This window comes from Pseudophryne corroboree, chromosome 2 (assembly GCF_028390025.1).
Source record: "Pseudophryne corroboree isolate aPseCor3 chromosome 2, aPseCor3.hap2, whole genome shotgun sequence".
NCBI lineage: Eukaryota > Metazoa > Chordata > Amphibia > Anura > Myobatrachidae > Pseudophryne > Pseudophryne corroboree.
In genome coordinates this window covers 529,403,666-529,417,304 of record NC_086445.1, presented here as the reverse complement: position 1 = coordinate 529,417,304, position 13,639 = coordinate 529,403,666, and the positions used below count along the sequence as shown (strand labels likewise).

Genomic DNA, 13,639 nt, shown 5'->3' with positions numbered 1-13,639 from the left:
GTGTGAACTGGCTCCTCCCTCTATGCCCCTCCTCTAGACCTCAGTTATAGGAACTGTACCCAGGGGAGACGGACATTTCGAGGAAAAGGATTTTTGTTAAACCAAGGGTGAAATACATACCAGCTCACACCACAACACACCGTACAACTGGATAACCAAGAAAACCAGATAACAGTATGAACGAAACAGCAACAAGCTGAACATGACCGATACACAACCTTCGTGTAACCGAAACCAACAAGTAACAATACAACTGCAAGTAACAGTACAAACTGGGATGGGCGCCCAGCATCCTCTACGGACTAGGAGAAAAGGATTTACAGGTATGTATTAAAATCCTATTTTCTCTTACGTCCTCGAGGATGCTGTGGACTCCAAAAGGACCATGGGGTCTATACCTAAGCTCCAGACCGGGCGGGAGAGTCCGGATGACCCTGCAGCACCGATTGAGCAAACATTAGGTCCTCATCAGCCAGGGTATCAAACTTGTAGAATTTAGCAAAAGTGTTTGAACCCGACCACGTAGCTGCTCGGCAAAGCTGAAGTGCCGAGACCCCTCGGGCAGCCGCCCAAGATGAGCCCACCTTCCTGGTAGAATGGGCCTTCACCGACTTCGGCAACGGCAATCCAGCCGTAGAATGAGCGTGCTAAATTGTATTACAAATCCAGCGCGCAATAGTCTGCTTGGAAGCCGGATTTCCAATCTTGTTGGAAGCATACAGGACAAACAGAGCCTCTGTTTTCCTCACAAGAGCCATAAATCTTCAAAGCTCTTACGACATCGAGAGATTTTGGCACCGTCACGGCATCCGAAGCCGCAGGCACCACAATAGGTTGATTTATGTGAAACGAAGAAACCACCTTCGGCAGAAATCATTGACGAGTCCTCAATTCCGCTCTATCCACATGGAAAATCAAATATGGGCTCTTGTGACAGAGCCACCAATTCCGACACCCGTCTGACGGACGCCAAGGCCAAAAGCATGACCACTTTCCAAGTGAGAAATTTCAACTCAACCTTTCGCAAAAGGTTCAAACCAGTGACACATAAGAAATTGTAACACCACGTCAAGATCCCACGGTGCCACGGGTGGCACAAATGGAGGATGGATATGCAGCACTCCCTTCACGAAAGTCTGAACTTCAGGAAGGGCGGCCAATTCTTTTAGAAAGAAAATAGATAAAGCCGAAATGCGCACTTTGATGGAACCTAATTTTAGGCCTAGGAAACGACCAAGCTGAAACTCCTCCGCAGGAGCTTTCCTGGCTTCACACCACGACACACATTTTCTCCAAATCCGGTGATAATGCTTCGCCGTGACCTCCTTTCTAGCCTTAAGGAGAGTGGGGATGACTTCCCCGGGAATACCCTTTCGAGCTAGAATTTGGCGTTCAACCTCCACGCCGTCAAACGCAGCCGCGGTAAGTCCTGAAATACGCATGGCCCTTGCAGTAACAGGTCCTCTCTGAGAGGAAGCGGCCAAGGATCTTCTATGAGCAACTCCTGAAGATCCGGATACGAGGCCCTCCGTGGCCAATCTGGAACGACAAGTACTGCCGTAACTCTTGCTCGTCTTATGATCCTCAACAACTTCGGAATGAGAGGAAGAGGAGGGAACACATATACCGACTGAAACACCCACGGAGTTACCAGGGCGTCCACTGCACTGGCTTAGGGGTCCCTTGACCTGGAACAATACCTCGGAAGCTTCTTGTTGAGGCGAGACGCCATCATGTCTATTTGAGGAATTCACCAATGCCGTGTCACTTCTGCAAATACCTCTTGATGAAAAGCCCACTCTCCTGGATGGAGATCGTGTCTGGTGAGAAAGTCTGCTTCCCAGTTGTCCACGCCCGGAAGGTAGACTGCTGACAGAGCGCTCACGTGTTTTTCCGCCCAGCGGAGAACTCGTGGCCTCTGCCATCGCCGCTCTGCTCCTTGTTCCGCCCTGGCGGTTTACGTATGCTAACGCTGTTACGTTGTCCGACTGAATCAGGACAGGTAAATCCCGAAGCAGGTGTTCCGCTTGCAGAAGGCCGTTGTAAATGGCTCTTAACTCCAGAACATTTATGTGGAGACAAGTTTCCTGGCTTGACCATTTTCCCTGGAAACTTTTTCCTAGCGTGACTGCTCCCCAGCCTTGGAGACTTGCATCCGTGGTCAGCAGGACCCAATCCTGGATTCCGAACCTGCGTCCCTCTAGAAGGTGAGAACTTTGCAGCCACCACAGTAGAGAAATTCTGGTCCTGGACGATACTTATTTTCCGGTGCATGTGCAGATGAGACCCGGACCATTTGTCCAGCAGGTCCCACTGAAACACCCGGGCATGAAACCTGCCAAACGGAATGGCTTCGTAAGCCGCCACCATCTTCCCTAGCACTCGAGTGCATTGATGAATCGACACTCTTGCTGGTTTCAGAAATTCCTTGACCATGCAATGGCGTTCCAGAGCCTTTTCCGCCGGAAGAAACACTCTGTAGTTCTGTGTCTAGGATCATGCCCAAGAAGGGCAGCCGAGTTGTCGGGATCAACTGAGACTTTGGCAAATTTAGAATCCAACCATGATGTTGGAGAGCGGTCAGGGAGAGTTCCACATTTCTTATCAACTGCTCCTTCGATCTCGCCTTTATCAGGAGATCGTCCAAGTACGGGATAATTGTGACACCTTGCTTGCGTAGGAGCACCATCATTTCCGCCATTACTTTGGTGAAGACCCTCGGGGCTATGGAAAGCCCAAACGGCAACGTCTGAAATTGGTAATGACAATCCTGCACTGCAAATTTCAGAAAGGCCTGATGTGGAGGATATATCGGGACGTGTAAGTAGGCATCTTTTATGTCGACTGAAGCCATAAAATCCCCCCCTTCTAGGCTGGAGATCATAGCCCGAAGAGATTCCATCTTGAACTTGAAAGTTTTCAAGTACTTGCTGTTGAGGGATTTTAGGTTCAGGATCGGTCAGACCGAGCCGTCTGGCTTCGGCACGACAAAGAGGCTCGAATAGAACCCTTCCCCCCGTTGGGACGGGGGAACCGGAACAATGACCCTCTGTTGACACAGCTTTTGTATCGCTGCACTTACCACTTCCCTTTCTGGGATAGAAACTGGCAAGGCTGATTTGAAAAATCGGCGGGAGGCATCTCCTGAAACTCCAGTTTGTACCCTTGGGACACTATGTCTAAGACCCAAGGATCTAGGCACGATTGAGACCAGACCTGACTGAAGTTTCGGAGACAGGCCCCCACCGGTACGGACACCCATAGGGGAGCCCCAGCGGCATGCGGTGGACTTGGCAGAGGCGGGGGAGGACTTTTGGTCCTGGGCGCCAGATAGAGCAGGCAACCTTTTTCCCCTTCCTCTACCTTTTGAAGTGAGGAAGGACGAGCCCCTTCCTTTTTTGTATTTATTAGGCCGAAAGGACTGCATCTGATAATGGGACGCCTTTTTCTGTTGTGCGGGAACATAAGGAAGAAAAGATGACTACCCGGTCAGCGAGGCCATCACCAAACAAGACACTACCTTTGAAAGGGAGAGCTTCCATAGCTTTCTTGGAGTCTGCATCAGCATTCCATTGATGAATCCACAGCGCCCTTCTGGCCGAGACCGCCATGGCATTGGCCCTTGATCCCAAGAGACCAATATCCCTCGCTGCATCCTTTAGGTAAGCTGCAGCGTCCCCGATATAACCGAGAGTCAAAAGAATGTTATCCTTATCAAGGGTATCCATGTCAGATGCCGAATTATCAGCCCACTTAGCAATAGCACTACTCACCCATGCCGACGCCACGGCAGGTCTGAGGAGTGCACCCGTAGTGACATAAATGGCCTTTAATGTTGATTCCTGCTTGCGATCCGCAGGATCCTTGAGGGCAGCCGTGTCAGGAGACGGAAGCGCCACTTTTTTGGACAGTCGGGACAGAGCCTTGTCCACATTGGGAGATGACTCCCACTTTTCCCTGTCGTCAGAGGGGAAAGGATATGCCATAAAAATTCTCTTGGGAATCTGCCACCTTTTGTCAGGCGACTCCCAAGCCTTTTCACAAAGAGCATTCAGTTCATGAGAGGGGGCAAACTTCACCTCAGGCTTTTTCCCTTTAAATAAACAAACAAACCCTTGTATCTGGAACAGGAGGTTCCTCAGAAATATGTAAAACATCTTTAATAGCCACAATCATGTACTGAATACTCTTTACCCATTTTGGATGTAAACTGGCCTCACTAAAGTCGACACTGGAATCAGAGTCCGTGTCGGTATCCGTATCTGCCATCTGGGTAAAGGAACGTTTTTGTGACCCTGAGGGGGCCTGTACCTGAGATAAGGCGTCTTCCATGGATTTTCTCCACGTTTGTGTCTGAGAATCAGATTTATCCAGCCTCTTAGACAATAACGCCACATTTGCATTCAATGTACTCAACATATTCACCCAATCAGCAGTCGGCGGTGCCGACAGTCACTCCCAAATCCTTCTCTGCGCCCCCAGTAACTTCCTCTGTGGAGGAGCACTCAGCCTCAGACATGTCGACACTCTGTACCAACACACACACACACACACACTGGCTATATGGGACAGACCCACAGGGAAGCCTGTTAGAGAGAACACAGAGGGAGTATACCAGCTCACACCCCAGCGCCCATATACTACAAACAAATAATATATGTTCACAGCGCTGAGATATATATAGATATATATATATATATATATATATATATATAGCGCACCAGTTGCTTGTGACCCCCCCCCCCCAAGTGATCGAACCCTCTAGAGCTAATGGTGTCCAGTAGCCTAAGAAGCAGAACCCTTAACTCAGAAGAAGTAGGTCTGACTTCTCTCCCCTCAGTCCCACGATGCAAGGAGCCAGTAGCCAGCAGGTCTCTCTGAAAATAAAAAAAGCCTAACAAAAGTCTTTTTAGAGAAACTCAGTAGAGCTCCCCTAGTGTGTGTCTCCATTCTCTCCTGGGCACAGAATCTAACTGAGGTCTGGAGGAGGGGCATAGAGTGAGGAGCCAGTTCACACCCAGTAAAAGTCTTTTAGTGTGCCCATGTCTCCTGCGGATCCAGTCTATACCCCACGGTCCTTACGGAGTCCCCAGCATCCTCTAGGACGTAAGAGAAATAATCCTTATTTTCCACCTGAGCTTGGCTTTACGTCGTAACACTGGCTCCCAGGACAGTTAGGGGAAATTAGATGTGCCCTTTCATAAAGGTCATACTTACTGATTTATCATCAGGTTAAGATATTTATTATTGTACAGTATAATAATGCATCAAATCTGCTCTGCTCCTCCCTGAACCACCCTTTTAATATTAGCATGGGAGACGGACGGTTATTACTGGTTTAAAAATAGGTCATAGAAGAGCCAGAATACTTACCAATTTAACCTTCTCAAAGACAATAGGCTCAGACTTCATGTCAGGAGCAGACTCTGACTTTTTCCACTTGTGCTCTCGCTCTTTCTGTTGTAAAAGACATACCAATTCTAAGCACCCATGTCATTACATTAGTACAATGCTGTCTGCTCAATGATGTTGGTGCAGTGAGAGGCACAGTGTAAAGGAAAGGCTGAAACAATACTCTTAGGGTGCTGCCCCCTAAAGCCACTATGCAACATTAAGTATATTACTGTATTTATTCAGAGATGGCAGATTATCAGCCAATATGTCTGTATACTGTATTGATGAATACTTCCTTTCATTATACACTGTATAATAATAAAAAAAAACATATATATATATATTTATTTTATTTTTTTTAAACCTACCGGTAATTTTTTTTTATCCTAGTCCTTAAAGGATTCTGGGGACTCCGTAAGGACCATGGGGAATAGACGGGCTCCGCAGGAGACATGGGCACTAAAAAGAACTTTAGGTATGGGTGTGCACTGGCTCCTCCCTCTATGCCCCTCCTCCAGACCTCAGTTAGAGAAACTGTGCCCAGAGGAGACGGACAGTACAAGGAAAGGATTTTCGTTAATCTAAGGGCAAGATTCATACCAGCCCACATCATCCACACCGTATAACATGGATATACGAACCAGTCAACAGTATGAAACAAAACAGCATCAGCCCGAGACTGATCAAAACTCTAACATAACCCTTATGTAAGCAGAAACTATATACAAGTCTTGCAGACTGTAGTCCGCACTGGGACAGGCGCCCAGCATCCTCTACGGACTAGGAGAAAAAGATTTACCGGTAGGTTTAAAATCTTATTTTCTCTTACGTCCTAGAGGAAGCTGGGGACTCCGTAAGGACCATGGGGATTATACCAAAGCTCCAAAACGGGCGGGAAGAGTGCGGATGACTGCAGCACCGATTGAGCAAACATGAGGTCCTCATCAGCCAAGGTATCAAACTTGTAGAACTTTGCAAAGGTGTTTGAACCCGACCAAGTCGCCGCTCGGCAAAGCTGTAATGCCGAGACACCTCGGGCAGCCGCCCAAGACGAGCCCACCTTCCTAGTGGAATGGGCCTTTACAGAATTTGGTAACGGCAATCCAGCCGTAGAATGAGCCTGCTGAATTGTGTTACAGATCCAGCGAGCAATAGTCTGTTTTGAAGCAGGAGCGCCAACCTTGTTGGCTGCATACAGGACAAACAGAGCCTCTGTTTTCCTAACCCGAGCCGTTCTGGCCACATAAATTTTCAATGCCCTGACCACATCAAGGGACTCGGAATCCTCCAAGTCCCGCATAGCCACAGGCACCACAACAGGTTGGTTCATATGAAAAGATGAAACCACCTTGGGCAAAAATTGAGGACGAGTCCGCAACTCCGCTCTATCCACATGGAAGACCAGATAGGGGCTTTTGTGAGATAAAGCCGCCAATTCCGACACTCGCCTTGCCGATGCCAAGGCCAGCAACATGACTACTTTCCAAGTGAGATACTTCAATTCCACCGTTTTAAGAAGTTCAAACCAGTGAGACTTAAGGAACCGCAACACCACGTTAAGGTACCAGGGTGCCACTGGAGGTACAAAAGGAGGCTGGATATGCAGCACTCCCTTCACAGAAGTCTGTACTTCCGGAAGAGAAGCCAATTCCTTCTGAAAGAAAATGGATAGGGCCGAAATCTGAACCTTAACAGAGCCTAATTTTAGGCCCAAATTCACTCCAGTTTGTAGGAAGTGAAGGAAACGGCCCAGATGGAATTCTTCCGGAGGAGCATTCCTGGATTCACACCAAGATACATACTTCCACCATATACGGTGATAATGTTTTGCTGTCACGTCCTTCCTAGCCTTAATCAGAGTTGGAATGACCTCATCCGGAATGCCCTTTTCCGCTAGGATCCGGCGTTCAACCGCCATGCCGTCAAACGCAGCCGCGGTAAGTCTTGGAACAGACAGGGCCCCTGTTGTAACAGGTCCTCTCAGAGATAGAGGCCACAGATCTTCTGTGAGCATTCCCTGCAGATCCGGATACCAGGCCCTTCGAGGCCAATCTGGAACAATGAGAATTGTCTGTACTCCTCTTCGTCTTATGATTCTCAATATCTTGGAGATGAGAGGGAGAGGAGGAAACACATAGATCGACTGGAACACCCACGGTGTCACCAGGGCGTCCACTGCTACCGCCTGAGGGTTCCTTGACCTGGCGCAATACCTCGGTAGCTTTTTGTTGAGGCGTGACGCCATCATGTCTATCTGAGGCAGTCCCCACTGACTTGCAATCTCTGCGAAGACATCCTGATGAAGTACCTACTCTCCTGGATGTAGATCGTGTCTGCTGAGGAAGTCTGCTTCCCAGTTGTCCACTCCTGGAATGAAGACTGCTGTTAGAGCGCTTACATGATTTTCCACCCAGCGAAGAATCCTGGTGGCTTCTGCCATTGCCACTCTGCTCTTTGTTCCGCCTTGGCGGTTTACATGAGCCACTGCGGTGATGTTGTCTGACTGAATCAGAACCGGTAGGTCACGAAGGAAAGTCTCCGCCTGACGAAGGCCGTTGTATATGGCCCTTAATTCCAGTACGTTGATGTGAAGACAAGCCTCCTGGCTTGACCAGAGACCTTGGAAGTTTCTTCCCTGTGTGACTGCTCCCCAACCTTGGAGGGTCGCGTCCGTCGTTATCAGAACCCAGTCCTGAATGCCGAACCTGCGACCCTCTAGAAGGTGAGCACTTTGCAGCCACCACAGGAGAGATACCCTGGCCCTGGGGGACAGGCTGATCATCTGATGAATCTGTAGATGTGACCCGGACCACTTGTCCAGAAGGTCCCACTGAAAAGTCCTCGCATGGAACCTGCCGAACGGAATGGCCTCGTAAGACGCCCCCATCTTTCCCAGAACTCGAGTGCAGTGATGCACCGACACCCTTTTTGGCTTCAAGAGGTCCCTGACCAAATTCATGAGTTCTTGGGCCTTTTCCATCGGGAGATAAACCCTTTTCTGGTCTGAATCCAGAATCATGCCTAAGAAAGGCAAACGGGTCGTCGGAACCAACTGTGACTTTGGGATATTGAGAATCCAGCCGTGCTGCTGCAACACCCTCAGGGAAAGCGATACGCTGTTCAGCAACTGCTCTCTTGATCTCGCTTTTATTAGGAGATCGTTCAAGTACAGGATAATTGTGACACCCTGCTTGCGCAGGAGCACCATCATTTCCGCCATTACCTTGGTGAAAATCCTCGGGGCCGTGGAAAGCCCAAACTGCAACGTATGAAATTGGTAATGACAATCCTGTACAGCAAATCTCAGGAACGCCTGATGAGGCGGATATATGGGGACATAAAGGTATGCATCCTTTATGTCCAGGGACACCATATAATCCCCCCCCCCCCTTCCAGGCTGGCTATGACCATCCTGAGCGATTCCATCTTGAACTTGAACCTTTTTAAGTATAGGTTTAAGGATTTTAAATTTAAAATGGGTCTGACCGAACCGTCCGGTTTCGGGACCACAAACAGGGTTGAGTAATACCCCATCCCCTGCTGAAGCAGGGGAACCTTGACCACCACTTGTTGAAGACACAATTTTTGAATTGCATTTAAAACTATCTCCCTCTCTGGGGAAGAAGCCGGTAGGAGCGATTTGAAAAACCGGCGAGGAGGCACCTCTTCGAATTCCAGTTTGTAACCCTGGGAAACAATTTCTATTGCCCAGGGATCTACCTGTGAGTGACCCCAGACGTGGCTGAGAAGTCAAAGACGTGCCCCCACTGGGGCGGACTCCCTCAGCGGAGCCCCAGCGTCATGCGGTGGATTTTGTAGAGGCCGGGGAGGACTTCTGCTCCTGGGAACTAGCTGTAGTTGGCAGCTTTTTCCCCCTGCCCTTACCTCTGGCAAGAAAGGAAGATCCCCGTTCTCTCTTGGGTTTATGCAATCGAAAGGACTGCATCTGATAATGTGGCGTTTTCTTTGGCTGTGAGGAAACATAAGGTAAAAAAGCGGATTTACCTGCAGTAGCTGTGGAAACCAGGTCCGTGAGACCTTCCCCAAACAATTCCTCACCCTTGTAAGACAAAACCTCCATATGCCTCTTCGAGTCGGTATCACCCGTCCATTGTCTGGTCCATAGGGCTCGTCTAGCAGAAATCGCCATAGCGTTGGCTCTGGACCCCAGTAGGCTAACGTCTCTCTGAGTATCTCTCATATATAGGACAGCATCCAGCGTATCTATATCAGCAGATAAGGTATCTGTCCACGCTGCTACAGCGCTACAAACCCAAGCCGACGCTATCGCCGGTCTGAGTAATGTACCAGTATGTGTGTAAATTGACTTCAAGGTAGTCTCCTGCCTGCGATCAGCAGGATCCTTGAGGGTTGCGGTATCTTGAGATGGCAGCGCTACCTTTTTGGATAAGCGTGTCAACGCTTTGTCCACCCTTGGGGAGGATTCCCACCATATCCTGTCCTTAGTCGGGAAAGGATACGCCATAAGAATCCTTTTGGGAATCTGCAGTTTTTTGTCCGGAGATTCCCAAGCCTTTTCAAATAACTCGTTCAGCTCATGAGAAGGGGAAAGGTTACCTCAGGGTTCTTTTCCTTATACATGCGCACCCTCGTGTCAGGGACAGAGGGGTCATCTGTGATATGCAACACCTCTTTTATTGCAATAATCATATAATGAATACTTTTAGCCAATTTTGCCTGCAACTTCACATCATCATAGTCGACACTGGAGTCAGAATCCGTGTCGGTATCCGTGTCTACAACCTGGGATAGTGGGCGCTTTTGAGACCCAGAAGGCCCCTGCTACATAGTAAAAGGCAGGGCTAGACTCCCTGTACATTCCCTGGACTCTGCTTTGTCCAACCTCTTGTGTAATAAATTCACATTTGCATTTAAAACATTCCACATATCCACCCAGTCAGGTGTCGGCGTTGCAGACGGAGACACCACACTCATTTGCTCCACCTCCTCCCTAGAAGAGCCTTCTGCTTCAGACATGCCGACACACGCGTACCGACACCCCACACACACAGGGAATCTCTAATCTGGAGACAGTTCCCCCACAAGGCCCTTAGGAGAGACAGAGAGAGAGTATGCCAGCACACACCCAGCGCTAATAACTTTGGAAACCAAAATTCCCAGATAGCGCTAATAAATATATATATATATATATATATATATATATATATATATATATATATATATATATATATATATATATATATATATATATATATATATATATATATACATATAATAAGATTTTACTTACCGGTAAATCTATTTCTCGTAGTCCGTAGTGGATGCTGGGGACTCCGTAAGGACCATGGTGAAAATATATATATATATATATATATATATATATATATATATATATATGTATATGTATATATAATATACAGGATGATCCACAGAGTGGAACAGATAGCACTCACCAGATTTCAATTCAATAATTCAGCAAACAGAGTATTTAATGTAAACGGTAATCTCACACTTCAAGGGTAATATCCATATCCTTCCGACGTTTCGGTCCACACCAGGACCTTTGTCAAGGAGTCACAACTTTGTCAAAACAGTCAGCATCACAGCAGGAGTCAATATTACAGGTAACTGGAGTCTAGAGATGTTGCCTCACCGGCCCCTGTTAAATAACCAGCATGATAGGCGCCAATCCCGCCCGCAACAGTGCAGGAAGTGGGGTGGAACGCATGGCTGGAACGTAGGCATCACTTCCGCCATTGCCGGAAGTGTGCTGCGTCCGTACTGTTGGAGTCATCGGGCGCGCCGTGGAACGCAATCCGGAAGTGGGGAGAACCATGTGCTGGAGCGCAAGCGTCACTTCAGTTGTTGCCGGAAGTGAGCTGCATCAGACTAGTGTTGAATGGAGTCCTCGGGCGCGCCGTGGAGCGCAATCCGGAAGTGGGGATAACCATGTGCTGGAACGCAAGCGTCACTTCCGTTGTTACCGGAAGTGAGCTGCGTCCGACTAGTACAGCATAGCTCATCTATAACCGTAATCAATACTGATTACGAGTTACGCTTCTTGTGGTAATATAGCACAAAAGAGAACATCACCGGTTCTTTGCAGATGTCAAACCAGCAGCGATGGAAATCTGCCCATCGCGGTCCAGTTCATAGTCTGCATCACCCACCATAAATATAGTTCAACACAGGGCTTTTAATCATAGGGTAAACTTACATCACAACTCAAGGGACATATAATTCGATTATAGCTGGGTATAACAGAGGCCAGTGTGGTCACAAAATGGGGTTATATCTTAACACATCAAATAATAAAAATAATAAACCATCAAATAATAGATAATAAACAGCAGACAAGGTGAAAAATAAAGAAAAGAAAAAACCAAGTCAAGAAAAAGCATAGTCAATCCCACGCCCAGTGGAATTTATCACAGGTGCACCCTATACATGATATTAACAGGTGCAGTCAAAGATATCATTAGGTAGTTCGTTAATTTATTTCAGGAAAATTGATAAAAGGTTATTTTCATTCATTCCTTTTGGTGCTATTGTGTCCAGTTTATGTATCCAAAGGCTCTCTCTTTTTCTAAGCAAGAGAGCACGGTCACCGCCTCGCGGTAATGGGGGTATCCAATCTATCAGTTTGGACCTAAGATCAGATACTTGATGTCGTAGTGTCATAAAATGTCTGGCTACCGGCAAAGTGGCAGTCCCTGTAGTGATCGCTTGATGTATCGACGTTCTATGATTTGCCATCCTATCGCGATATAGATATAGATATATAGATATATATATATATATATATATATATATATATATATATATATATATATATATATATATATATATATATATATATATATATATATCTATAAGTCACATGCCAAACACTCGGGGTGAGGTTTAAGACAGAACCAGCACTCTGCGTAGTTTTCAAGACAAGTTTTACTCCAAGCCGTGCTCCAATCATAAAGTAATCACATCGACATCAGCATGAAAGACAAAGGCATATACTCATCACTGGTAAATTCCCAAACAGCCGTTTTCGGTGAAAAACCTTCCTCAGGGGAATAACCATGCATAGGGTCTAGCTGCCATGTGAAAAAGTGCTTGCGTGCCGTGCAACTTTTGCATCAATTGTGTGCACATTTTATATGCTCACAATACTGTACTCACCACAAACACCTGGAGTCCAGTGTCGCCCAGGGAGGCCAGTCCCGCCGCTGCAAGTACACCCGGAGATACGGGCCGTGGAACGCACGCCGTTCACCACGTGTCCGGAAGTTCCGGCACATGGAGCGCAGGCTGCGTATCACGCGGCGGAAGTCCCCCCAAACGGTGTAGTGCACGCTGGCAAGATGTCCCCGGGCAACAAAAAACTGTCCCCCGTGGTCCAGGTGGCAGTAACAGTAACACATGTAATACAGCAATTCTTGATTCACCATGGATTACAATGCTGGCCACAGGATTAACATAAGCAAAGACATTAAATATAACGAAAGTCAAAATTGCACAAAATAGGACACCTATGTGCCATCAGTATTAATTAATGTAATAAATAATGTTCTAATGTGCTCATGAGATCAAAATAATCCTGTAGAAATACTCACATGGGTGCATCAGAAAAAAGAAAGAGAAAAAACCAACATAAAAAAGTAAAAGACATGAGAGATAATAGGTGGGAAATGCAGACATGTGTACACAGAGTCTCAGAGAGCAGTAAATATCATAATGTTATTGTTATAGTGGACACATTAATCATCGTGTCCATCAGCATATCACGGGATCCAACAGATCACTGCACCCTAAAGAAAGGGTACCAGGGAAAATTCTTCATTGAGCCCATGGGGCGTCATAGCGTCCATCTGATATATCCATCGACATTCTTGCTGAAGTAGCAGTCTGTGTCTGTCACCTCCCCTCCTCAGGGGGGGGTACATGATCAATCGGCATGTAGGTGAATTCACTCAATTTGTGTCCAGCAGACACAATTGGAATTTGTTCTTTTATTGATGGAAGTTGTACTTCACAAAAACTACTTCCTGTTCAACAACTCGTTCTATTTACAACTGAAGGGCACCGCGATGGGGTCTAACATGGCCCCATCGTATGCCAATCTGTTCATGTACCAATATGAACAGAGGCACATTATGGGTGATTCAACTTTTTCCGAGTACATTAAATTTTACGTACGGTATATCGATGACCTATTTGTGCTGTGGACAGGGGGTGAACGGAGGTTGATTGATTTTGTTGCTAAACT

At 47.1% G+C, this 13,639-nt stretch overlaps 1 protein-coding gene across 3 annotated transcripts in view; it reads right to left on the bottom strand.

Moving 5' to 3' along the window:
• Positions 1-13,639, bottom strand: part of SMAP2 (small ArfGAP2) — a 63,753-nt gene that overhangs the window by 9,120 nt on the left and 40,994 nt on the right. For 2 of the 3 annotated variants that reach the window (XM_063954208.1, XM_063954209.1), the window contains exon 5: positions 5,374-5,457. The exons of the other annotated variant lie outside the window; for it this stretch is intronic. In XM_063954208.1, coding sequence (XP_063810278.1) covers positions 5,374-5,457 — 84 coding nt within the window. The remainder of the gene's footprint in view (positions 1-5,373; positions 5,458-13,639) is intronic. 3 annotated transcript variants of the gene reach the window in all.